This window comes from Pantherophis guttatus, chromosome 1, assembly GCF_059756535.1.
Source record: "Pantherophis guttatus breed Tessera chromosome 1, ASM5975653v1, whole genome shotgun sequence".
NCBI classification, from domain to species: domain Eukaryota; kingdom Metazoa; phylum Chordata; class Lepidosauria; order Squamata; family Colubridae; genus Pantherophis; species Pantherophis guttatus.
This window is the reverse complement of record NC_142063.1, coordinates 207,233,275-207,260,498: the sequence shown is the minus strand read 5'-3', so window position 1 is coordinate 207,260,498 and position 27,224 is coordinate 207,233,275. Positions and strand designations below refer to the sequence as shown.

At 38.9% G+C, this 27,224-nt stretch overlaps 1 protein-coding gene across 2 annotated transcripts in view; it reads left to right on the top strand.

Moving 5' to 3' along the window:
- The window catches only part of LOC117674273 (b(0,+)-type amino acid transporter 1-like), a 37,920-nt gene extending 11,909 nt beyond the window's left edge, over positions 1–26,011 (top strand). For both annotated transcript variants that reach the window (XM_034432184.3, XM_087882345.1), the window contains exons 2-6: positions 3,084–3,217; positions 9,958–10,087; positions 12,175–12,299; positions 16,364–16,451; positions 19,762–26,011. In XM_034432184.3, coding sequence (XP_034288075.1) covers positions 3,084–3,217; positions 9,958–10,087; positions 12,175–12,299; positions 16,364–16,451; positions 19,762–19,995 — 711 coding nt within the window. In that variant the 3' untranslated portion in view covers positions 19,996–26,011. The remainder of the gene's footprint in view (positions 1–3,083; positions 3,218–9,957; positions 10,088–12,174; positions 12,300–16,363; positions 16,452–19,761) is intronic.
- The last annotated feature ends 1,213 nt before the right edge of the window (positions 26,012–27,224 follow it).

Sequence of the window (27,224 nt, the reverse complement as noted above, 5' to 3'; positions counted from 1 at the left end):
TCCCAGAATCACATGTGGTTCTGCTTCATCAATCATTTTTCCAATCAGCCTCCAGCCTCCATTTTATTTCCAGCGCCTTTCTCCCAGCATGCAACTGGACCTGGAATTTTTCTTCCAACAGTTGGAAAGCCAACTTTACAATAAATAACTCTATGAAAATGCCACGATTTCCTTTGGCTGGATGAAGCAACCTAGAATAAAATACATAAGGAGAGAAATGCAACATTCCCCACCAACTGGAGAGGAATTTGGAGGCAAAATGATCCAACCAACACATTGGATGCGTTGGTTGGTACCACAAATCGGTGGGCAGGTCTGCGTTGCTTGAGAAGTGCCTGTGAAGAGAAACAATGTTTAAACTCCTGCAATGTTGCTTATTCTTGAGTAGTGAATTTTCATCCTTTGTGAATTTTTATCCTTTTTTAAAAAGTTCAGTTGGTGGCTATGTGTGGTCTTCCAAATTAGGGATGAACTTCTGATAGAAATTAGTAAATTCCCAGAAAACTCTTGTACTCTAGTCTCATCTATGAAATTGTTTGTCATCCTTAATTTTGTAAGAGTAGAGAGTTGTATTTTCTGGCCTGAGTCAAAACAAAGAGTAACAGGAATCAACAGGAAAATGTCCTTGCCTGCCTTTGGCTATCTGAATGTTCCATAATGGTCTGAGGCAGTGGTGGGTTTCTACCGGTTCACCCCGGTTCAGGAGAACTGATAGTGGCAGCGGGGGGGCTCTGCCCACCCACTCGGATGTCATCACGGACACTCTGCACATGTGCAGAAGGTTCTGCGCATGGGCAGAAGCGCCACATGTGAGCGAAGCAAGCAAGTTCCAAACCGGTAGAGAAGGTAAGTGGAGCCCACTACTTGTCTGAGGGTCTCTTTTTGGAGCTCTTGTAAAAAGGGCCTGCAAAGTTTCCCAAAACCAAGACTTTCAAGCAATTCAGGCAGATGTTTATTATATGGCCAAGTTTATTTTCAAAATATTATTTTAATTTTGTTTTATAGCCCTCCACTATTGCTCCTATATGTAACAGCATTTCATTTAACCTTCATCTGAAAGGTTAAATGAACCTTTAAAGACCAAACGCACTGGATTATGATCTGAAAAGGGTTTTGGTAGTCAAATTAGTTGTCAGGTTCTTCAAAATCCAAATCATGTGTATTTTCAAAAAAAGGTTTATGTTTTTCAGAAAAATAAGTATATTCTTGAATTTCATTTCATATCTCCATGCATCAATAAGCTGTACCTTGTTCATCAAATTAAAAAAAAAAACTTTTAGTAATTTATCCTGTGTACTTTTAATATTTTTTCAGAATTTGTTTCTATTTGTAGGGAGATCATTCCATTTCTATCTCTAATTAGGTACTAATTTTCACAAGAAAAGCGCATTGGTCTGTCCATAAGTTCTTTATAGAACATTTCTTTATCTTCATTTAGGGCATAAATTCCCAATTTTGGAATCTTAACTCCATGCAAATTAACTTCCATCCCAACATACCAGTAACTACCATGCTCATTAGTCAATATGAGTTATAGTTGTAGCTGAGGGTTTATATACAAAGCAACTCCTTTTCTTGTTATTTGTTCCTGCTGTGAAATTCTTCACAATGCTTACAACAGCATTGCTTTGTAAGCAAATTATATCTTGTTTTTTTCCCCTCCAAATAATTATTTACTTTTCCTCTTCTGAGGTGCACATACTCCATTTATATTCCACTGACACAATTATAATTCATACGCAGGCCAAATATTTAGAAAAGTCAATACCTGCAATACCTAATTATTATTGCTGTGACTTTCCTGTTAAATCTGTAAAGACTTTTGGGTAGTCTCTATCTCTATCTAGCACAGAAACACAATCAAAACCTCTACTAAAATAAAATTGAAAATAAAAATTACTCCTCCAATTGTCCAATTGAAATGGAATCCTTTTCTGTTTAAATCATTCAGAAAATACACTTTTCTCATATACAATATTCTGATTGGAGTTACTTTGAGCACCAGTACATTTGTATTATCAATCTTCAATCTTATATTAAAATGCTGCAGAACTTGGTCTCCTGTTTTCTTCCTGACAAAGTTCCCCAGGATTTATTTATTTTTCAATTTTTATGTGATCCATCTGCCTATAAGGCAACTCTGGGTGGCTTATAGATGTCCTTGGAACTTTTGCAAATGTTGTATTTATTCTATAAACTTCGTCAATTTCTGCACCTGTATGTTCTTCATCCTATTCTTAAAAAATAGATAAATGTCTTCACTAGAATCCACCGAATATCAGAGGATTTGCTCTAAATCTCAAACAAAATTTGTTTTCTCTCAAGATTATGTTATCAGGCATCTCACCTGACAGCATACTACCACTAGTAGAAGTATGTCCTGAAGTCTTCAATGAGTTCAGTATGTTTAGGATTGCAGCCAACATAAAAAACATAAATGTTGTTTTACATCATATTATATTATAGTTAAGGTATTGGAATTCACCCAGAGGGATCCACTTTCAAATTCTGATTTACAAAGCAAATGTGTTGATTTAGAGCCATTCGTTTCCTCTCATCTTGATTACCTCACAGAGTAACTGGGGTGGGGGTGGGGATGAGAAGAATGGAGTGTTTCCTTATGCATGCTTCTAATAGAAGAAAGGTAGTATTTAAATGTAGCAGTACATCTCAGAAACGTTCAGATATGTGGACTTCCTGTGTGCATGTTGGCTGGGGCATTTGGGGCACTGAAATCCACAATCTGAAACACTCATTTAAAGATTAAAATACAAAACTATGACTTTTCAGCAGATGAAGGAACATAAGAAATATTATATACTACCGTAAGTTCCTTTTAGTCTTATTTTGTTTTCATAGCTGCACATTTGTTGTTTGGTGTTGCATTTGCGTATTGAACTACAGTGGTTTCTGTTTTATGAAATCTTTGTATTTTCTCTCCTCTACCTTCGCTTTTTGACTATGTGAGAAATATCTGAAATTGTGTTTATATATTTAGAAATCAGTATCAAAAAGTTATGCTGTGCCACACCTATATGTCTACATTGCTCATCACTGTGCATCTTATTTTCTTCTCTCTCCAGGTGACTCTGCCAAGGGCATTGATGATTGCTATTCCTCTGGTGACCTGCTTTTATTTGCTAGTAAACGTCAGCTATTTTGCAGCCATGACTTCTGTTGAGTTTCAGACTTCGGGTGCTATTGCCATTACCTGGGGGTGAGCAATGCTAAACACTAAGGCCTTACCAGCCTATTCAACATAGGTGGCTACATTTTCTCTAGCATTCATGTACCTGCCCTCAAAAACACTTTCCATCTCCAACATATGTCATAGCTTCAGCCTTGCAAAAACACTGAAAGCCAATAGCATTTATGTACAACTCTTTTGCGGGAGGAAAAGGAAAGGAAAGGAATTACTGATATAGTGTTGCCAGGTGTCCACTATTTGAGCGGACAGTCCACTTTTTTCACATTATGTTCACTATTTTTTTTCACAAAATAGTGGACATTTTTTTTATTCAAAAGCTGTATGATGAAATTAAAATGTAATTTAATATTTTACATATTATTATAATATATTTGATGTTTTGAATTTTAAGTAAAGTTTTGAAGTGGTTATTTTAATACATATTAAAATGTTTGTAAGAAAATATATAATTTAATTGTAAATTTTTTATTTTTTTTTTACTACTTAACACCCCCCCACCCCCCCACTTGTCCGCTATTTTTTGGAAGCAGACCTGGCAACCCTACTGAAGTATTGAAGTAATATTCAGTCATATTATCTGAATGGGACATGGAGCCTGAGAAAAATCTTTATTATTATCATTTCCTCCTCTCCAGTGGTGAAATCCAAATTTTTTTACTACTGGTTCTGTGGGCGTGGCTTGGTGGGCATGATGTGGCTTGATGGACATGACTTGGTGGGCGTGGCACAGGAAGGATACTGCAAAATCTCCATTCCCACCCCACTCCAGGGGAAGGATATTGCAAAATCCCCATTCCCTCCCCACTCCAGGGGAAGGATATTGCAAAATCCCCATTCCCTCCCCACTCCAGGGGAAGGATACTGCAAATTCCCCATTCCCTCCCCACTCCTGGGGGAAGGATACTGCAAAATCCCCATTCCTTCCCACTTCTGGGGGAAGGATATTGCAAAATCTCCATTTCCACCCCACTCTGGGGCCAGCCAGAGGTGGTATTTGCCAGTTGTCCGAACTACTCAAAATTTCCGCTGCCGGTATTCCAGAACCTGTCAGAACCTGCTGAATTTCACCTCTGCTCCTCTTCCTTTATGGCACAATCTCATTCTAAGTGGCACTGTTTTGTAAGCTACGTTAGTTTGCTGGCCTGGATTAGTGATTGATTTATCTTATGATCCTCTGTGTGTATATGTTCCACTGATGTAGAGTGGGGAACTATGGCCCCTTCATGACTTGTGGACTTCAACTCCCAGAATTCCTGAACTAGCATGGCTGGCTCAGGAATTTTGGGAATTGAAGTCCACAGGTCATAAAGGGACCATAAAAAGACAATAGTTCCCCACCCCTGCACTAATGCATTAATCCCTTACTACTTTACTTCCGTTGTCAGCAACCAGCTCCCTGTGTTCAGAAAGGCACATTATTATTCCTTATGAGTAGTCTGCTCTGTTTGCACAACACTGTGCCCACCTATCTTTCTGAAATTAACAACCAGTGTTTACATTTGAATATAACCTTGCCAGATTTCAGAAATATCTGCTCCAAAAATATTTTAACACTTCATTAATAACAAATATTTCTTCTGTAAAACACATTGAGGAAAAAACCTGGCATTTTTAATGAAATTAATTGAAGCCCCACTAATCTTAAAGGCATATATTTGTAGTGGTATGATATTTTGCTATGTCTAAGAGAAACTTAAGAGGACTCAGCTTAATGTAAAAGGTAAAACCTGCTTTATTACAGACTTATATTAGAAAACTAGTTGACAACTATGGTAAATCTGGGAAAATTCTACTTTGATCAAGTACAATATATGAAGCAAAATTTTGGGAATTTTGGGAGAAAGCTAAAAAGCTAGTTGCCCGTCAGATGAAACAACAAAAAGAATTGAATATTTTCTTTGAAATTAAGGCCAGAGGTAGCCAGTTATTTAGTACAGGTAGTCCTCGACTTACAACAGCTCATTTAGGGACTGTTCAAGGTTACGGCACTGAAAAAAGTAACTTATTATGACCGTTTTCACACTTATGACCCCAGCAGCCCCATGGTGACATGATCAAAAGATGAATGCTTGTTAATTGGTTCATATTTATGATGGTTGCCATGTCCTGGGGTCAAATTATCCCATTTTGTGACCTTCTGATCAACAAAGTCAATGAAGAAACCAGATTCACTTAACAACCATGTGACTAATTTAACAACTGCAGTGATTCACTTATTAACTGTGGCAAGAAAGGTTGTAAAATGGGACAAAATTCGCTTAACAAATGTCTCACTTAGCAACCTAAATTCTGGGCTCAATTGTGCTTGTAAGTCGAGGACAACTTGTAATATGGAGTATATTAACTATCAGGGTTTTTATTTTTACTATTATGGTCAGTGATACAAATTAAAAGATTTTACAACCAAACAACAACAGATTAATTTGGGTAAACCTACTGAAATGGAAGAGCTTTCCCCAAAACATAAAAATAATTTGACGCTATCACTGATGCTACAAGAAATTATAAAGAAATTATAAATTATTGTACTCTGACAATAAAGGTTTGAATGAATGAATGATGAATGAATAAAGACAGTTAAATCTATGGCAGTATTCTCTATGGAGACAGCCTTAGGCTCAGATAGATTTTCAATTGGATGGTATAGAACTTTCATAGCTCAATTGGCACTTTTAATTTATTTATCAGATTTATACCCTGGCAAAATCACAAAAGACTCTCAGCAGTTCCCAATACTAACAGAGCACAATAATATTAAACAGTTATCTTAAAATACATTGTAAAAAATCACCATACAATTCATGGTTGCAGACCCCCAAAGCTCCCACCCATTAAACATTTTTTCTAGAAGGTCAAACATCTGGATACAAACAACTGTCCATTCCAGAGGGCCAATCCCATCATTGGGCTAATCTGACTACAACAAAGAACAATCAACAAAGAACAAATATTGCCCACACCCAGACAGCACAAGTGCTTGGAAGTGAACACCAAGTTTAATGGGTGCTGTAGTTTCATCCCCCCCCCCAACCCAACTCTTAATCCCAACCTGACCTAAATCTGGCCTACTCAGGGGCCAATATCCCATCCCTCTCCTTCCTCACTCCACTCAGCTGTAGTCAGTTGTGGGTTGCCCCCAGTTCACACTGGTTCTATAGGACCGGTAGTAAAACCAGCGAGAGGCTCCGCCCACCAACCCCAACGTCATCAGAATGCTTCTGTGTATGCGCAGAAGCTTCTGTGCATGTGCACGCAGCCCCGTTGCGAACTGGTAGTAAAGGTAAGTAGAACCCACCCTGGCTGTACTATAGGGGTCAGCAATCTGTTCAAGACCATTCACAACAACCCTGCCAAGCAAAGGTGGAGAGAAACTTCCTCCACCATTTACAAATCAGAACCCACAAAACCCGAAGCGGACAATACATAACAATACAAATCACAGCAGAATATACATTCCATACAGACACAATGCTCAGAGATATTCCCTTTACCTTGAACATTGCAACCTCTTCTTGGCTAGTACTCTCCCTATTGGCCAGGTGATCCTAACCCCCTCCCCCAGTCTTTCACCTGTCCCAACATAGGTAAACCAAACCAATTAACTCTCCCCCTACAAGCCCAATAAAGCCACCAAGAAGAATGAGACAAAATATAGACGAGTCCTGCAATTTCACATCAGGCGCTAATGTTGCAAGAGTCCTCTCCAGGGGAAAAATATGATTAGCCAGAGCCCTGGTTAATATTATTAGAGAGCTCTCAAGAGTCATTCAATCTCACCACATTCCACTCTTCATTTTATGAGACTTATTACCATATTATTAAAACCAGGGAAAGACCCCACCAGATGTGCAAGTAATGAGCCAGTATCATTGTTTAACTTAAATGCCAAGATATTAACTATGACATTGGAGAAGAGATTACTGTACAAACACAGTGTCATCTCTAATTTATCCAACTCACTTTATCCAATTCAGTCAGGATTAATAAAAACAAACAGACAGACTGGCATCTATAATACTCATTAGGGATGTACATTTTGGAAATAGCCACAGACAATTGGACTCATCTGTTTTAATTTTGCTGGATATTGAGAAGGCTTTTGGTATGATTCATATTAAATTTCTGGGTTATGAATTTTAAAAAGATTTAGATTTGATTTTCTAAGGATCGGGGAATAGGAGATCAAGAACTCATCAGACCGTGCAATAATATTACAAGTAGGGATTCTTCCTTATCTATGGACAAGCACAGCAGACTTTTTAAAGTCATAGTTTTCCTTAATCAAGGAAGAATTTAATTTTACGCACAAGGTGAGAAGCTGCTCGACAATCAGATCTTTTGCTGTCAGGTCTCAGTTTTGATAGTTTGACACACACACCATTCGGCAACAGCACTTTTGCATGCTGTCTATCCAGAAGATTGAAAAAAACTAAGCAATTATAGATTCAGCTAAGAGCTAGAACATATACAGGTAGTCCTTGACTTACAACAGTTCCTTTAGTGACCATTCAAAGTTACAACGGCACTAAAAAAAAGTGACTTATGGCCATTTTTCACACCTATGACCACTGCAACATCTCCATGGTCACATGATTTACATTCAGACATTTGCCAACTGTTCATATTTATAACAGTTGCACTGTCCCGGGCTCATGTGATCACCTTTTACGACCTTCTGACAAGCAAAGTCAATGGGGAAGCCAGATCCACTTAACAACCATGTTACTAATTTAACACGTGCAGTGATTCACTTAACAAATGTGGAAAGGAAAAGTCATAAAATGGGGCAAAACTTACTTTAAAATTTTTTCACTTAACAACATAAATTCTGGGCTCCATTGTGGTCATAAGTCAGGGACTACCTGTATGTACTATGTCTAATGAATTAACGTAGAGCTTTCAAACCTGGGCTGCAAAAATCCCTGCAATTTCCTAAATGTCATCAAAGACAGCAAGATGATTCTCTTGGCTACTAGTGGTCTGTTGTGTTTATGCAGTTGAGATTTGATAGACCTTGTTAATGGAACCATATAAATCCTCTTGTTCTGAGGCAAGGATATCCTTTTTGAAATCTTCCCTTCCAAATCTTCTTGATTGGACTGATGGAAGTTATACTTCAAAATAATCGAGGGGGCACATATTTCTCTCTTGCACTTCAAGCAGTGTTTTAATTATGCTCTGAAGCTTGTATCTATACTGTTAAATATATTTCTTCCAAAAGTGGCATAACCACCAATTCTGGTTAACTGTGAAACCAATGTTTTAATATACTTTAACATTTTTAATTAGTGTTTATTGAAAGTGATAGCTACTATCAGTAGTGGGTTCCACTTCCCTTCGCTACCGGTTCGGAATAGGGAGCGCATGCGTGCGCGCAATTGCTTTGCTTGCATGCAATGCTTTTGCGCATGTGCAGAACCTTCTGTGCATGCGCAGAGCGTCCATGATGATGTCCGGCTGGGTGGGCGGAGCCTCCCGCTGCCACCATTACTGGTTTGCCTGAACCGGGGTGAACCGGTAGAAACCCACCACTGGCTACTATTGATTTGGAACATGGAGACTTACAGTATGGAAAAGCCATACAATTTGACTAAAAAGTGATGAAGAACAGAGTTACCTGGCATACAGATTTCTTTCAACCAACGTATTACAAAAGTCAAGTCAAAATTAGACGACTAATTAGACAATTAGTTAAATTAAATTAAAATTTAATTAAATTAATTAAATTAATTTTAATTAAATTTTAAAAAATTAAACAACTTAGAACTTCGCCATCTTCGGTCTGATCTAAGCGTAGTACATAAAATTATCTGCTACAATGTCCTACCTGTCAATGAATACTTCAGCGTCAACCAAAACAATACACGAGGACACAATAGATACAAACTTATGGTAAACCAATCCAAACTTGATTGCAGAAAATACAACTTCAGCAACAGAATGGTCAATGCCTGGAATTCACTACCTGACTCAGAAGTTTCTTCCCCAAACCCCTAAAACTTTAACCTTAGACTGTCTACTGTCGACCTCACCCCATTCCCAAGAGGTCTTTAAGGAGCGTGCCTATCGTCCCTGTCCTAATTTTCCCTTTTATTCGTACCCATTTCATGTATTCATAGTCATGTTTATACTTATATTGTTATTTAATACATGCTTGACAAAACAAACAAACAAACAAACTGGGGAAAAATATAAACTTACAGATGAAATCTGAGCTTGAGTTGAGATCTGCTCGGTCCTTAACCAACACTCTAGCCCAGTGATGGTGAACCTTTTTGGCACCGAGTGCCAAAAAGGTCATGCGGAAGCATCACTCACACACACGCACCCTTGTCAGGCTGCGCTCCAGAAAAGCTGAACTTCTGGGTTCTAGCACACATGCACACCTGACAATCAGCTGGCTGACACGCATGCGCAGTCCAGTTTCCGGCACTGCAGTGCACATGAAGGGATCACACTCCGGAAAGGCCAAACTTCTGGATTCTGGCGCACATACGCACCTGACAATCAGCTAGCCGGTGCGCACACACGAACCAGTTTTTGGCACTGCCGCACACACGAAGGACAGCTGATTGTTGCATGTGCATGCGTGCCAGGAACCTGGAAGACAAACAGGCAAGGCTATGCGTGCCGGGCGACATGACTTCACATGCCACTTCAGGCACGCGTGCCCTAGGTTCGCCATCACGGCTCTAGCCAATCCACTATGGCTCCTTTTTGGTAATATTTTATTTTATTTCCCTCTCAAGAAATAAAGTCCTGGGCAACTGGGTATGGCTGATGTCCCTGGCAGTTGCCCTTTCTTGCTTTGGATCGGTTAATGGAACGTTCTTCTGCGGAAGCCGGGTGTGCTACATTGCAGCAAGAGAAGGCCATATGGTAAGGACTGTGAACATACTGCTTTTTCCATTATATTCATGGATCTATTATTATTTAATCAATCATTTTCATGCTAGAATCTTTTACTGTTATTTCATGTCCCCCTTGGCTCCTTTGTGGTTTTGTAGGGCTGTCTTCTAGTCAGCAGTTGCATATTGTTAGGGGAGTGCAACCCATAGGACAATATATAAATAAAATAAAATGCACTGGCAAGATCGGAGAATGAAAGACACAGTGCTTCACATGCCATAAATTGCTTATATAACTTACATTCTCTATTAAAGTTTGACACTTTTAATTACCTGTAACTCACTTGAGCCAATTTGACAATTTAAATTCTGTAATTTGAACCAACTAAACCTAATGGTCCTGAACTCATTTAAAACTAAGACTGTTTACTTAGCTGTCAGCTATATTGGGCTACTGGATTTTTGGAAATACATAAAATTGAATCCAGATTTAGGATGTAATCCTATACTTATGTACCCAGAAGTTAAATCCAATTAAACTATTTTTTGAGCAGGCATGTGCATCAGTGTATAAATTAATTGTATGTAAAACTTATTGGAATTAATAGAGCAAGATAGTTACTACTAGTAGTTATCCTTTATCTTAATGGGAATTGAGAACAATATATTTACTTTGGCTCTAATGGCTTGAGTTTTAATCTATCTGTATATAGATAACACTAAAGAATCAACGAAAAACAAGTGAGGCTTCTGGGAATTTGTTGTAACTTTCTGATCACAATCCTGCACACCTCTCTTATTTAATGAAAAATGGATATTAATTTTTATCAGCAGAAGCCACACACGCAATTCTTCTATATGTTAATAGCATGCATTACCCTCCTACACAAGATTGTAGCAGAAACGCAATTGCAATTATTATTAAATTCAGTCATGAATAAATGTTATAATACTGAGCTATAAATCAATTATTTTGTGATTGATACCCACGTTTTATCAATCTGACGATTATTCTCCCCCTCCCTTCTCTACTCTAGAGTAGCTTATAAAATTCTAGCTCTGGAGTCCAACAGCTGGTTGGGAACAATGAAAATAGCTATAATTTAATTTAAGTTAATTAATTAAATTTATATGCCGCCCCTCTCTGAAGACTCAGGGCGGCTCACAATACATTTTAAAAAATAATTATAAAAAAACATTGAAAAATTACAAACATTAAAATCATTAAAAACTCATTCACGGCATTCATGGCTGGATCTCGCCAGATCACAAGAGCGAGATCAACGGCCCCAAGCCTGCCAGAAAAGCCAGGTCTTCACCGCTTTTCAGAAGGCCAATAGGGTGGGGATGGTCCGGACCTCAGGAGGTAATTGGTTCCAGAGAGCTGGGGAGCCACAGAAAAGGCCCTCCCCTGCGGGCCTGCCAGACGGCATTGTTTAGTTGACGATATGGAGGTATCAGCTTGGGCCTGATTGGTTTATATTCTGCCAGAAGAGCTATGAATTTTGTACTTCCTAACACTACAGGAACTTAGTGTGCAAGTACTCAACAAGAGGAAAGCAGAAGGGTATTCTGTCTTGAATAAAACTATAGAGAGGCTTCCTACCAGAGGTGCTATTCAGCAAGTTCTGACAGGTTCTGGAGAACCAGTAGCAGAAATTTTGAGTAGTTTGGAGAACCGGCAAATACTACCTCTGGCTGGCCCTAGAGTGGGGTGGGAATGGAGATTTTGCAGTATCCTTCCCCTGCCACGCCCACCAAGCCACGTCCACAGAACCGGTAGTAAAAAAATTTGAATTCCATCACTGCTTCCTACCCTGATGTCCCCCTGAAAACCAGTAGGCTCTAATTCAAGTGGGTTTAGTAGTTCAAAGATACAATGTTCTAGAGAAATTAACATGCAAAAAATAAGTTTGGTGGGCTTCCGACAGAGAGAGATCATTACGGCTGTGAAATTCCAAATGACATGAGTGCCGTACGACAGAATTTACTGTGGTTCATGACCTCGCAGCATAACCACCTGTTCATTCATTTACTCATTAAAACATTGGAGTGTTGGACAGAGGGTGAAGGAGCAAAGCAAACCTCAGTCTTTTGTTTTCATGTCTTCCTTTTCAGCCTGACTTCCTATCTATGGTTCATATACGTTATTTTACACCTTTTCCTGCTCTCATATTTACTTGTGTGGTGTCGATAATAATGGTAATACCTGCAAGTTTCAACAAGATAGTGAACCTTTTCAGGTGGGTATTTCTAGCTACTCACAATTACTCAATGAAATTGATCTCTCAGCCTCTTTTTGATTATTTTTATATTATGAAAGTGATATTGCCTAGACTTCAGAGAGAAAAAGAGGACATGGTATAATTTATTTAGTTCTTTGTGTTACTTAATTATTTCTTTTATCCAAACTTTTTCATCCTGCTTGCCATGCAATACATCTCTACGCTGGGCACAGCATTTTAAATAAAGGCAATACAACAGTGGAGGTGTACAAAAGATTTTGAATGACCATTATAAAAACACCACTATTTTATTTGTAAAACAATATCAAAATTGAAGTAGAATTAATTTTTAGCATCTTCATGGCTGGTCAGATGTAGTTGTGTTTGTAGCATTCACCTGAACTCTAGCACACTTCATTTGGAGGGGAGGTCCTTTTAGAAAATTAGCTTAAAACCATAAAAGCTCTCTTCTTAGGTGTCCTCCATTCTTTTGTCACTTTTTTTAAAAAAAAAAGTTTTATTGGATTTTTTAAAAAAATATACATCAATATCAATACATTCTGTTCGTGTGGCCTCTGGGTATAACTCATTTTGATACAAGCAGCAATAATAGTAGTAATAATAGTTGTTGCATTAATCAAATTTATGTAATCCTAGTATTGATATACATGATTGTTTTTTTAGAGTAGTTATTCAACATTTCAATGCCATTTTAATGCCAATGATATTATTAAGCATACATAGTAATGCCATCTTTCAACCTCAATCTGTCCATCTAATTATTAGTTATATTCTATTATATAAAAATTATATCTGCTAATATTCCCCCTATTTCTTATTTCTACCTCTATTCTAACTTCTAATCAGGCCACCATCACTAATCCTAGTGTTAATACACTTGTTTATATTAAGACATAGTCCTTCATTATTTGGTTATTTATTTTCCTCCATTTTTTCTACTGTCTCCTCTCTTTCCTGGGCTCTTTGATCTTCATTCATTATCAGTTGTAGCATATTTTCTATTTTCCCATTTATGTCTTGCATTAGGTTCTTTATCACTCTGTGATTTTTTGTCATAGTATCCCTAATGCTTTGAAACATCAGTGCCATTTCTCTTGAAATCTCACTCATTTCCTCCTGATGGAACATCTTATTTTAATAAGTCCCACTTTTATTCCAAAACAATATTTTCAAATCCAATGTTGCTCCTCAGAAAGTTCAATAATCATAGTTCTTTATATCTCAGGATTATTAATCAGTTCCATTTAAGTAGTCCAGGCAACCACCACAAATCAAGAGTCACTTTACTTTACTTAAGAGTCTTCCTTATTCTCACAACAGAGTCTACGGTAATCATAAAGTGGATAGTTATAGAACAGTAAGTATTACCACAGTCCTCCAGATGAATGTTGTTTATTTCTCTTAAGAATTTTCCTAGTCTTGTAGGGGTATGGTATATTTTCCATTCACCAGTAGATGGCGCCCTCAGCTTAGGTTTCAGCATTGTTTCAGTTCTGATGAATTGATTAATCCAAATTTAGTTCAATTTATGGAAGCAAAATCGGCTATTCAAGTAAATTCAAATAGATAGTTCCAGCATTTTATAATGCTTTTCCAAAACAATGCCTACCCAGTTTAAGAATCCAATTTTCTATGTTTTAAAAGGTCTTTAGCTTTTCTCCCCTTAGTTCCTTTCTTTCGGGTCTAGGATTTTTCTCTCTATGGTAGTTTGCCACTTTACAAAATAGTTCTAAGAGTCTCTTTTCCTGGATTTTCCCCTTTCTTTTTTCTTTAAAGTTAGGGTCTAAATAAAAATAAAAAGCAGATTAACATCTGCTGTTTGCAATTACTGCAAGTTCAAATCTCACCAAGCTCAAGGTTGACTCAGCCTTCCATCCTTTCAAAGGTAGGTGAAATGAGGACCCAGATTGTGGGGGCAATAAGCTGACTTTATATAAATATACAATATACAAAAGAATGAAGGCTATTGCTTAATGCATTGTAAGTCGCCCTGAGTCTCCGGAGATGGGCGGCATATAAATTAAAGCAAAAAAAAAAAAAAAAAGGAATCTTCTCACCCAGCTCCAATCACTGTTCATCTGCACCGTTCCTGCACATTTCTTTATTGTCTCAGCTGTCCCAGCTTCATGGCAGCCATGATGGCTGCCTCTTCTCCTCGTCTCGAGGGAGAGGGAAAAGCCCTGAGTCCAGCAGGAGAGTTGCTGCTCTCCCTGAACTACAGGGCGCCCCTTTTTTCTTCACCACCCCTACAGGGTGGCTTTAGCTCCTTTTGGAGCCCTCCAACAGGGAGAACTTGGCATGGGAGCGCGGAGACCCACTCCTCATGTCTGATATCACCACATCAGCCGTCAAGTCACTTCTAAGGTGACCTCAAATAATGATCTTCAGTATGTGCTACCATTAGGATCATAGTCAACAAAGAAAACTCTGTGGAAGAAGGTGCTTTTTCAGCATTCTAGTCTGCTTTGAGTTTTATAAGTTAATACCAAAATCTTAACCTTAGTCCCATAGTAAATCAATAAGCAATGCAATTGCTATAACTGTATATACTGCAGTGGCCAGGTTCACTGTTACTGACTACCCACATCATTTATCATCCAAACCAGGATGTATGGTCAGCCAAGAGAAAGGGGGCAGGAAGAAAGGAAAAAGCTGGCTGCTAGACTGCCATGGAGAAGAAGTCAGTCATAGCCTGTGGACCTCAAAAGGGAGGTGTACCACACATAGGCAGAGGTTAATCAGATGAAACCCTGGAACAATAGGCATAAACCAGAATGAATGGCCAACGTAATTATATAGTATTTATGTTTTGAACTGTAGCTTCCAGTCCAGACAGATGGGCAGTTCTATTTAGAGTACCTTTCAATAATCAAACTATGCAGTTCTCAGTTCATGTGTCATACTGACTACGTTATTTCCTATCTAAGAGTAGCTATTGCATTTGTATTTCTTTATAGCTCTTGTATCATTAAAATATGTCCTTTATTGCTTCAGTCACTTGTGCCTTGTGACTATAATATTTTTTAAAATATTCCAGGGTATGTAGCTGCAACTCTCCAGGATAACCAAGTTGCCAATTTCCCCAGAAAGGAACTCATTTACCTACTGGATCTTCACTTTAACATGCTTCAGAGTCTTACATCTAGGACAGTGATGGCTAACCTTTTCCGGACCGAGTGCCCAAAGCGTGCCTGAACCCCACAAATGCAATGCGCCCCTGTGCATGCACCCCACCCCCACACATGCACGGCAGAGACCCAAAGACCAGCTGGCCAGTGGGAGGCGCACACGCATGCGTAGCAGAACTAAACTGGGGCAACAGCTTGCGTGCCATCAGAGAGGGCACTGCATGCCACCTCTGGCACACATGCCATAGGTTTGCCATCATGGATCTAGAGATTACTTTCCCCAATTTAGGTATAAAAGAGAAGCAGAGCTGGGTATTATCAGAGTATGGATATCAAATCTCCTGACTTAGGCCTTCTGTGCATGCACAGAGGATCAAAAACGGGACGTGATGACATCCGGGCGGGTAGGCAGAGCCTCCCACTGCTAGCGCTACCGGATTGCATGATCCGGATAGAGCTGGCTGAATTTCACCACTGATATTGCCCAGGATTAAGCAATGGCATTCCAAATAAGTGCAAAAATATTATGTTTATGTGACGTCACTGTTCATGCTGCAAATTGACAAATTTATTCATTTATTTATTCAATTTCTATATCTGCCCATCTCTGTCAATGACTCTGGCCACCTTACAGTTATGTTATTTGTGTTATTTGCGTGACTCTATTTGCCTCTCCTCTATGGATGCCCATAAATTAGGCTCCTAGATGAAAATAGAGATAATAATGTACTTCAACATCTATGGTTAACTGGAGATGTATTGTCAAACTGTGGAAAATGAATGAGACCTTTAGTATTATATTATGTATATTCTTCTGATATTTAAGTAATATGTGTATATGTGGGGGGTTGTATCTGGGTGTGCATTTTTAATAGCAGCAGAAATTGCATGATCGCACATGGAAGGGCTACTACTAAATGTTACTTTATATAGCTTTACAGCTTGGATTTTCAATGGGATAAGTGTTGCAAGTCTCCTGTATTTAAAGATTAAGAAACCAGAACTCCCAAGATCTTACAAGGTTAGTATTGTATAAAAACGCTAAAATCCTTTTTTCTCTTCATTTCCCTTTTTTTTTCTTTAGTTGTACAAGACAATGGTCATAATCTGAATTTGCTTCCTCCCACCCCAAACTGATATCCTGTAGATAGGTAGGATTACAAATGTTCTATTAACTTTCTACAAACATGTAGGAGTTGTAGTTCTACAGATCTGAATACCAAACTGGGAAAGACTATTATATTTTCCGGCCGTCCATAATTTCCTGGCTACCTCTTGTCCTGTTCTGTATTCAGGGTTGACCAGGGGTAGGCTGCTGGGGGTTTGCAGGGGTTCGGGAGAACCTCTAGTTAAGATTCTGTGCAGTTTGGAGAACCCCCAAATCCCACTCCTGGCTGGCCCCACCCACCCCACTCCACCCCTCCCAGGAGTCCCCATGTGGCCCATTTTGGATGCAGGTAAGTGCAGGGTGCTTGGGGAGGGCAAAAAACGGGCCTACCGGAAGTTCAGGAAGGCCACAAATGGGCCTTCCAGAGCCTGCAGAGGCCATTTTTTGCCCTCCTGGAGGCTTCAGGAAAGCCTCCGGAGTCCGTGGAGAGCAAAAACGCCCCTCCCCCCCACTGTGGTGCAGGAGGCTGACTAGAGACTGGCCATCTGACCTGATAGCCATGATGTATTAGGCAGGTTTTGTGAAGAGGAACGCCTTTACTGGGAGAGGATCAGAGGTGGGTTTCAGCAGGTTCTGACCAGTTCTGGAGAACCGGTAGTGGAAATTTTGAGTAGTTCAGAGAACTGGTAGTAAAAATTCTGACTGGCCCCACCCCCATCTATTCTTTGCCTCCCAAGTCCCAGCTGATCGGGAGGAAATGGGGATTTTGCAGTATCCTTCCCCTGGAGTTGGGTGGGAATGGAGATTTTACAGTATTCTTCCCCTGCCACACCCACCAAACCATGCTCACCAAGACATGCCATGCCCACTAAGCCACATCCACAGAACCGGTAGTAAAAATTTTTGAAACCCACCACTGGAGAGGATGGTGGTTAGGGAAATTTAGATTAGGACCAAAGCAGGGTGAAAGAGGAATTTAACCCCCTCTCATATTGTTTAACGCATTGTAAGCCACCCTGAGTCTCCGGAAAAGGGTGGCATATAAATCGAACCAATAAATAAATAAATATTGTACACTGGATTAAACTGTTGAGTAACTGTGAACTATTTCACGGGATGAAATACATACTGTAAGTTTGATATGGATTAATGATAGTGAGATTCATCCCTTTGAATATATATAGGTAGTCCTCATTTAGTACTCATATTTGGGAGTAGCAACTTAGTTTTTAAGTGTAGCTGTCCCTAAGTGAAACTATGACTGTGCTTATGATCTTACTTCAGCTTCCCTTTGCTTTACTGACCTGCAAAGGTTCTAAATGTGAGAATTGGTCACAAAGATATTTTTTTTATCATTGTTGTAACTGTGAATGGTTGCTAAACAAGGCAGTCACTAAACAAGGGCTACCTCGCTAATTCTTTAAAATCATCATTAATTGTCAGTTTCCTTGCAATCATGTGACCCAGTGCAGATATTCTCATCCAAAATTTATCTGAAGGCACTTCCTGTTTCATATCATCAAAACGCTGCTCTAATTGGGCTAATTTGGATAGTAGGAGGGCAGTTTTTAAGAACCTAGGGATACCGTCCAGCTTATAAGACAAATTCCAGGCAACGTGTGTTATTTTTGTTCATTTTAGGATCCCAATTTATCTCAGAAAAAGTTGTTTAAAATCTAACTTGGTTATTTTTTCCCCATTCACTTGTCTGAAGGATCATTGAAAAATAAAACAGGGAATACATGCTGTTCTATACTACATAAATCCAAAGATCCCATAAAATACAAGAAATTGAAATATAAGAAATGTTAGCTTTGTAATAAAGTATACCAAACTACATAAATAACAACTGGGAGTATAAAAGATGGCAACTTATAATAGGCAAGCTGGTGCCATCCAATGTTTCATATCTTCTCAGCTTCAGCCACTGGCAGAAAACTATAGGATTTACAGTCAGTACTATTTGGAAAACTTTCACCTTTTGGGGAAAACCATTAGTATAAGAACCTTCCTACCATCTTTTAGCTGTTATTCTTGGCAAAAATCAATTTTTATTTTTTGACTTATTTTTAATTGTTTCTGCTGCTCTTGAAGCTTGAGGAACAAGATAAAGAGACTAGAGTGTTCGTTTGTTTTTGTTTTTAAAAGCCTCTTGGTTTAGAACTTTACCTCACTCAAACTGTGCTTTTTCTATTTCTGTCTCCATTGTTGAATACCTTGTAGCTGAAATAGCATCATTCATATCCAAGAGGGAGACATTAGCAGGCTTGGGGACATTCCAAAATTCACAGGAGTGCCAGAAAATTTAAAAGAGAAGAATAAGAATGGTGGGAGGGGCAGAACATCCAACATTAGTTCAACAGAGACTGAGTTTGTTCTGTGGCTATGCCATGTAGGTTGATTATTGGAGGACACCTGGAAAATTTAAGGAGCATCCTTCAAACAATCATGGCTAGTTGGTTGATGAGATACCTTGATCAGGGGTGAAATGCTCCCGGTTCGGACTGGATCGCCCGATCTGGTAGCGATGGCGGCAGGTGGTTCGGAGAACTGGTAACAAAAATCCCTGCCCACCCCCCCTCCATGCCCAGCTGAGCCGCACAATCATCAGAAGCTTTTTTTTTTACTTTTAAAAGCATTTTTTCTACAACCTCTTCAGCAGAAAAAATGCTTTTAAAAATTAAAAAAAAAAAAGCCTCTGATGATCGTGCGGCTCAGCTGGGATCGTCAGAGACTTTTAAAAGCATTTTTTTCTGCAACCTCTTCAACTGAAGAGGTTGTAGAAAAAAAATACCTTTAAAAGCCTCTGACGATCCCAGCTGTGTTACCTGGTCATCAGAGGCTTTTAAAAGCATTTTTTTCCTGCAATCTCTTAAGGTTGTAGAAAAAATGCTTTTAAAAGTAAAAAAAAAAAAGTTGGCCACGCCCACCCAGACATATTACCCCCACCCCCACCAAGCCACGCCCACAGAACCGATAGTAACAAATTTTACATTTCACCACTGACCTGTATAATATGACTTTTGTTACGAGGTACTTCTTATTTCATCTACTGTGAACAATGAAGCTGTGCTTCTTTTCACACTGAGTATGAGATGCTAATGATGGCATCTTTGTCAAATGCCACCATTATCTTTCCTGGAAAACTTACCCAAACAAATTATACAATGACCAGAAACGTGTTTGAAATAAATAAATAAATAAATGTATCTTCTTATTCCAGGTACCAATCATCATACCAATCATTTTTCTGATGATATCGATCTACCTGGTACTGACACCCATCATTGACCAGCCACAGCTCGAGTTCTTCTATGTTATACTGTTCATCCTCAGTGGTATCATATTTTACTTCCCCTTGGTTCATTACAAGTATTGCCCTGCATGCCTACGGAAATTAACTATTTATATGCAGCTGTTAATGGAAGTTGCAGCAACTGAAAAGGACACAAAGTGAATTAATATTCATAAAGGTTTTTTTTGACAAATGTCAAAAGAGAGGTTTTAAAAAAAACCAATAGATTTTTAGATTGCTTTCTTTTCTACAAGAAATAATATTGCATTTATGTTCCTGGAGATGCAGTGAAACTACCGCTTTATTTAAACATTCCATCTTGTTCCATTTTGGTAAGAACCGGCTACATTCATTAACTCTGCTTGAGATTTATTTCAATCACATGGGAATTGCCTTTGGTCAGACAAAATGAGCACAATATCAATTGACATATTGTTCAGCATTGGAACGCAAATATATGAGTCCAACTATTTAGCAGTTTGCAACATTAATTAATATAACTAAAGCATGGATGATTGTAATGAATCATGGTTTCCATTTATTAATATATGTCCGCAAGTATGTATTTTTATGGTTTTGCTTCCTTTTTAAAAAGTTTTTTCTTCTTTTATAATTTTGTGTATTTTTTGTCCTTTTTTTTGTCTTTAGCTAATAATAGTAAATTAAAAACCACTGTTGTTCTTGCCTTCATCTTCCTCAAAACAGAGAATTATGGATGAATTAGTCAGTAATTCTTCAAAACAGACAATAGGGAGAACTAAAGTAATCCTTGCTCTTTTCCATCCATCTTTTGGTTCCTTTTGCACTGGTTTCCTTAGCAACTTCAAAACAATGAGATTGGTACCTGTGGGGAGGGACTTTAAAAACACCCCTCTACTAATTTAAAAAGTAGAACAAAATAGCTGTATGGTCCTTTGATCTTGACAAGGAGTTCATTTTTACTGTAAATCTATAGTAACAGAATCTTGCAAGTCTGAATGTGCTTCCTCTCTCCCTCCCTTTATCTTTGTGTGAACTGGGAACCCAGAGATTTAATTCTTCTGGTAACTTTAAGTATTTTGAAAGTAATTTTTTCAAACACCTAGAGTGAATGTTATCTGTAAATATACTGTAAATATGACCACTGACATTCAACAAAGCTCTAATCCAGGAAGAAGTTTATATAGTGCTAGCTGAAATCCAGGATCAGGGAGGGATTTGTAATAAAATATAACTGTGCTGTATTTTTCTATTAAGGAAGATTAATATATCGCCATAGAAATGGGATTTCTTCAATCTCTTCAAGAGCTTGGAGCATTTTATACAAAAATAATGAACATTTAAAATATTTATATAAGAAAGAGTACATAAGAGTCAATTAAAAATAATGTTTTAAATGGATATTAGCAATAGAGGATTTTGAATGAATTTATGACAGCTCACATGCCGATTTCAGATGGGAGATGGAAAATTTTGAACTGGAAACCAGATAAGTTCTAGAACACTGTATCCTATTTATATTCCCCTTCAGTATCAAATATAACAATCCCAAACAGCTTGCAATGGCACAATCCATTTTTTAAAAATGGGCTGCTTGTGGATAATATGCTAAAATATTACTTAGTCAAGTGTCTCAAATTTTCCAAAATCTTATGAAGATTTTTTTTCCACTCAATAAATTTTTCCCCAGGTTCACAACATATTGATTCATGATGTAGTGATAGTTGACCAAAGCCATTGCTGATGGAAAGCTTTGACACTCTCTGGCACCCAAAAATCACAAGAAGTCCGATAGTACCTTTTCAGACTAACACATGTTAATGACAGGCATAAGTTCCCATGAACGACAACTCACTTCATGCAATGGAGCAACCAGCCTGATGTAGAATTTAAATTGAAATGTGACCGGAAAGGAAGGGAAGACAAGGTGTTATGCATGAGAGAGATTATAAGTAGTTTACCTATTAAAAAACTTGCACTAATGGGTTAAATAGCCATTGTCTTTGTTCAGACTTCTGGAGATTATTTTGATGCACATATGTTCCGCAATCTCTTGCTCAACTGTGCTAGCAGAATTAGTGAGAATAAGCTTCACATGGCTCTGAATGTAAATATACTGTAGGCCTACCACTCAAGAGTCTGAGAAAATGCAATGTCATTGCCAAATATGGGTTATAGCCAATGATGTGCTGGAGCTGGCTTGTCCTGGCTTGCAAAAGCTAATTGTTAAATGTTTGGAAATTTTGTGAGCCGGTTGAGAGTAGAAGCAAACTCCGACATCTAGTGGTGTGGCAGTGCCAATGGAGCCAGCAGAACCAGCTGTGAAACATTTACCAGCACACTATTGGTTGTAGCTTATTAATAATGTGTTAAAGTGGCTTGAGCTGTGAACTACAGTTGGCAACCAGTGGTGTTCCATTTTCAGCTCCTGTGGTGTGTCTTTTAATAAGTCTTGCTTGGGAATTGATCTGGCTCTGTTGATTTGTCTATTGATCTTGATAGTTGAGCAGTTCAAACCAGTGGTGAAATCCAATTTTTTTTTACTACCGGTTCTGTGGGCGTGGCTTGGTGGGCATGGTGTGGCTTGGTGGGCATGGCTTGGTGGGTGTGGCAGGGGAAGGATTCTGCAAAATCTCCATTCCCACCCCACTCTGGGGCCAGCCAGAGGTGGTATTTGCTGGTTCTCTGAACTACTCAAAATTTCCGCTACCGGTTCTCCAGAACTTGTCAGAACCTGCTGGATTTCACCCCTAGTTCAAACTCCTCAATACCTGGTTTAATCCTATCAGTTGAGTTTCTCAGTCAGGTAGATCAGAACAAATGTGGTTGTACACATAGTCCTTGCTTAATGACCACTCATTCAGCAACTATTGAAAGTTACGATGCCACTGAACAAGTGGTATTTATGACTGGTTCTCAAAGTTCTAGCTGTCCCAGCAGTCCTCGTGGTCACATGATCACAATCTGGCAACTGGTTCACACTTACGATGGTTGCGGCATCTCATGCTCATGGGAGTACCATTTATGACCTTCTCTGCTGACTTTCCACAAGCAAAACACTGGGAAAGCCAGCAAAAAAGGTAGATCACTGGCACTCTCCCCTACCTGGCAGCTGCCATTCCCAGCACCACTGTACTTGTGCCATGTTCCATGGGTCACCCTTGCACTCTGCGCATCTGGGTGGGTGGGCGGAACCTCCTGCCGCCGCCGCAATGGGTTCGCCCAATCCGGTGCGAACTGGTAGCAACCCACCACTGTCCTGCTTGTTGAAAAGATGTAATGTTCTATATTTTTCAATGGACTGAAGGAAAACTCACATAGCAACTTGTAGGCTTGCAATTTCAAAGTTTTTTCAATCTTAAAGAGGCAATAAAAAGGTAAAATCCAAAATGATTAAAAAGATGAGGTTTGGTCAATCCTTGACTCCACAAAAGGCTGAATATTTATGGCTCATGGCCCAATGGACTCTCAGCTGATTCTGTGTGCCACTCCTTCTCGAAATAGTGTGAGAATGAGGTTTTCGGAACCACTACAAGGATAAGGCTCTTGCCATTCTTCAAATAGCATACCCATTCTCATGAGACCTGGGAAAGACTAGCAGGTTTCTGAAGGATCATGAGAATGGGGCATGTGGCTTGAAAAGGAAGGCGGCACATGCAGTGGTGGGATTCAAATAATTTAACAACTGGTTCTCTGCCCTAATGACCAGCTGGGTAGACGTGGCTGGCTGGTCATGTGACTGGGTGGGCGTGGCCAACTTGACATCACTCACGTCGAGGGGCGCTTTGCCTCACCTAGCTTCTCATGACCGTGGGGATGCTGCAACAGTCATGTGAAAAACAGTCATGGCATGCCAATGAAGTTGGGATGGTCCCGCTTAAGACAGTTGAAGCCCACTGGCAGCAGAGTTCCTTGGACTCTCTCAACCGGATTAATCTGGATTAATCCAGTTAAGAGATTAATAAATACGGAGCATCCTGGAGACACTCGGATGAAGTGGAAGGATAGGTAGAAGCAAAAACAGATGGCCTCATCTCTCCTACTCCTAATATGTAACTGTTACATATTCAGATTAGGGAGTGAAGCCAGTGAATAAAGGCTTCCCTCAGGTCCGCCACCAAGGCGGGAAAATAGTTTGTTCTTATTGGCTAAGCAGGCTGACAGCTCCCTATAAAAGGCAAGCTGTCAGCCAGGCTCTTTGCTGGGTTTTACTTGTTGTTAATAAAGAGCTTTTGCTGAAGATCACTGTCTGTCTCTTCCATCATGACCCCAATTTAAATGTAACTGTTGCCTTTTGTCCTCTTAGGAAATTTAGTTCACAATTTCTAAAACACTGGAGTACTGTAGTTGATAACCCTGAAGGAGTTTGGGGAAGTGGGATGAAGGGGAAGTGTTCCAGCTAAACTGAGACTGCCAGCCGTTTGAAGTCCTATCCTGAAAAGAAGTTGGACTGGTTTTTCTAAATGACTTCTTCCAACTGTAGGATTTTGTGATTAGGGAAATCAGAAAAATATGTACATTAAACATCAGTATAGACATCTTCACACAGACCCTCATCAGTTCCTTTTCCTACTTGGAGGCAAATCATTTCTGCTTGTTATACTGCCAAATAATAACTTTATAAAAAAGCATGACAGCGCTTCAGAGGATGATACATAATTTGGCTTCAGCCACTGCCTAGTCACAAGCACCTGTTATTAAAAAGAATCATCATCATCTGATTTTTTTTTTTTTTGTAAACTATCATGACATGAACATATGTGAGAAGCTCAGGCTTATGCATGTATGGTAATAGAAGATTTTATTTTCTAGGTGAAACATATGGTCCTCTTAAACCATGAGAAAGAAAGGAGAGCAGAGAAAGGAGATAAGTGTGTAGGTGGGCAAAGTTGGAGAGTGTTTTGAAAACATTCTAGGACTTTGACCGACCATGAATGACAAGCAAACAAGGGCTGAGAATCAAACGATGGAGAACGTGGGCTGCTGCCAAAGAAAGCATCATAGCATATGATTAATTTCTGCAACATATTTTGAAATATCAAAAGATAGAGAAAGATAGAGAAAGATAGAGAAATACATGGACACAAAGAGGAGGTGGCTAAAAAAGCCACTATTATTATACATACATAAATATTGCATATGGCAGGGGTGTCAAACTCAATTTCATTGAGGGCTGCATCAGGGTTGTGTTTGACCTTGGGAGACCAGGTGGGAGTGGCCAGGGTAGGCGTGGCCAGCTTGATGTCATTCGTGTCAGTGGCACCTGTAGGTGGCCTGAGCACTCTGCCACGGAAAACAGAGCTCAGGAGGGCCCCACACAGCCCTCCTGAGCTGTTTTCGCTGGCAGAGGGTTTCAGGAGGCCGTCGCAGCCAAAAACGGAGCTCGGGAGGCGAGCTCCATTTTTGCTGGCCAATATACCATGGGCCAGTCTTTGCTGTTTCCACGGTGGCCCTGCGGGCCAGATCTAAGCCCCCCGTGGGCCAGATTCAGCCCGTAGGCCTTGAGTTTGACACCTCTGGCATATGGAATTTGTCAGGCACAACTTGAGTCCGTCAAGTCAATTAAATCCCACTAATATTTAGAAAAAGACTTGCTAATAACAGAGGCAGTTATCCTGGTAACAAGATAACTGTTGCAGCAGATACAGTGATATATTTTACCTCAGGATGCTGTTCAATCTATAATTAATTTTCAGCTGTGATTTATTTTAAAATCTGCACAAAATATCAATGCCATTATATATTCATGAATAAATGTATTTTAGATATTTATTCCAAATACGCATTCCTAAATTACATCAAAATATGTACATTCTGAGGTTTAAAATGCATCTTTTTTGGGGGGGGGAACCCCAAACTGCTCTGGAACATATATGGAAAGAGTATTCTGATACAACTGATTACCATGTCTAACTTCATGTATTGGAACATGTGGATGACCTTGGCAAAGGAGAAGAAGAAATGCTGCCTAGGAAACAATGAGACAAGAGAGGCAGGATGACAGTTTCCTAGGCAGCCTCTCTACCCCTCATTCCCAAAGCTCATCCACACATTGCATTACACATAAGCACGTTTATGGTTTGGTGCATCCCAGAATTTGCACATCTCTGTGTACTTCAACCTGTTTAGGAATTGTTTTTCTATTGGAATTTGTTTATGTAGATGTATAACAGTAATAAACCATACTTTCCTAAATGTACTTCTGATATATATATTTTTAAAAAATACACAATTTGAGAAGAGTATTTCCCATTTATCTTGATAATCCATGTTTTATTGTTAAAATATTAAAATGCAAAGAAAATAAAAACAAGATAAAATCAACACTACTATACTTCTTTAAAAAGCATAGCTAAAAAAAGAAAAATTGCTTTTAGTGATACATTTTCCTCTTCCTTTCCATTTGACTCAATTATTAGTCAGAATTTAAATATTTAAATTTTGTATCTACCATTACAGTTGTTAATTTCTATTTAAGTCCTAAAAACCACACTTCAGATATTTAAATTTGCCTTGCTGTATGATACATTGTATATACTGTAAGGAAGTCATTCTTGCTTCAATTTGGTTAAACTTCTATGTGGATATATATACTGCCATCAATTTTTCCACTACAATATAGTCTCCAACCTTAGTCTCCCAGATTGTTATAAAAGGCAAGCTAGCTCTTTTCTAATGTTGTGCTAAATTGAAAGCAAAAACACACTCATCTTGATTTTATAGATGCAACAATTTATCATGCTACATTTCCTCCTTAAAATACACATTTCAAGAGTTTAGAGCTATTTAGCAATAAGAAGTCTGTGAAGAATGGAGGGCTTTTCCCTTTTGTTGATTAGAAGTATTTGCTAGGTCTAACAAAACAAAGAAGCCACTAAAATTCAAGATGCGTGGATTTAATATTCTCCTTTTAAAAAATGTTCCCAGCTAATCTTCAGCAAATATTATTGGATGGATGAACAAAGCATGGCTAACAATTAAGAGTGGAGAGCTAAAGGCTGTGGATTTTGCTTAGAATACTCTAAAACCAAGAATATTTTTTCCTCCTTTCCCACTGTTTATTTATTTATTTTATTATTCATATTTCTATGCCGCTCACTCTCCGAGGACTCTGGGTGGCTTACACCAAAGACAGTATACTAAATAGCATATTGCCCCCAACAATCTGGGTCCTCATTTTACCCACCTCGGAAGGATGGAAGGCTGAGTCAACCTTGAGCCGGTGAGATTTGATCCGCTGATCTGCTGAACTAGCAGTCAGCTGAAGTAGCTGCAGTACTGCACCCTAACCACTACGCCACCTCAGCTCTATACCTTTCTCTACCTTTGTGTCTGTTTCTCTCCCAATGATTTTGAAAGACAGAGATGTGTAGGCCAAGCTTTCATAAAGAATGCCACATTTGATAAATTTT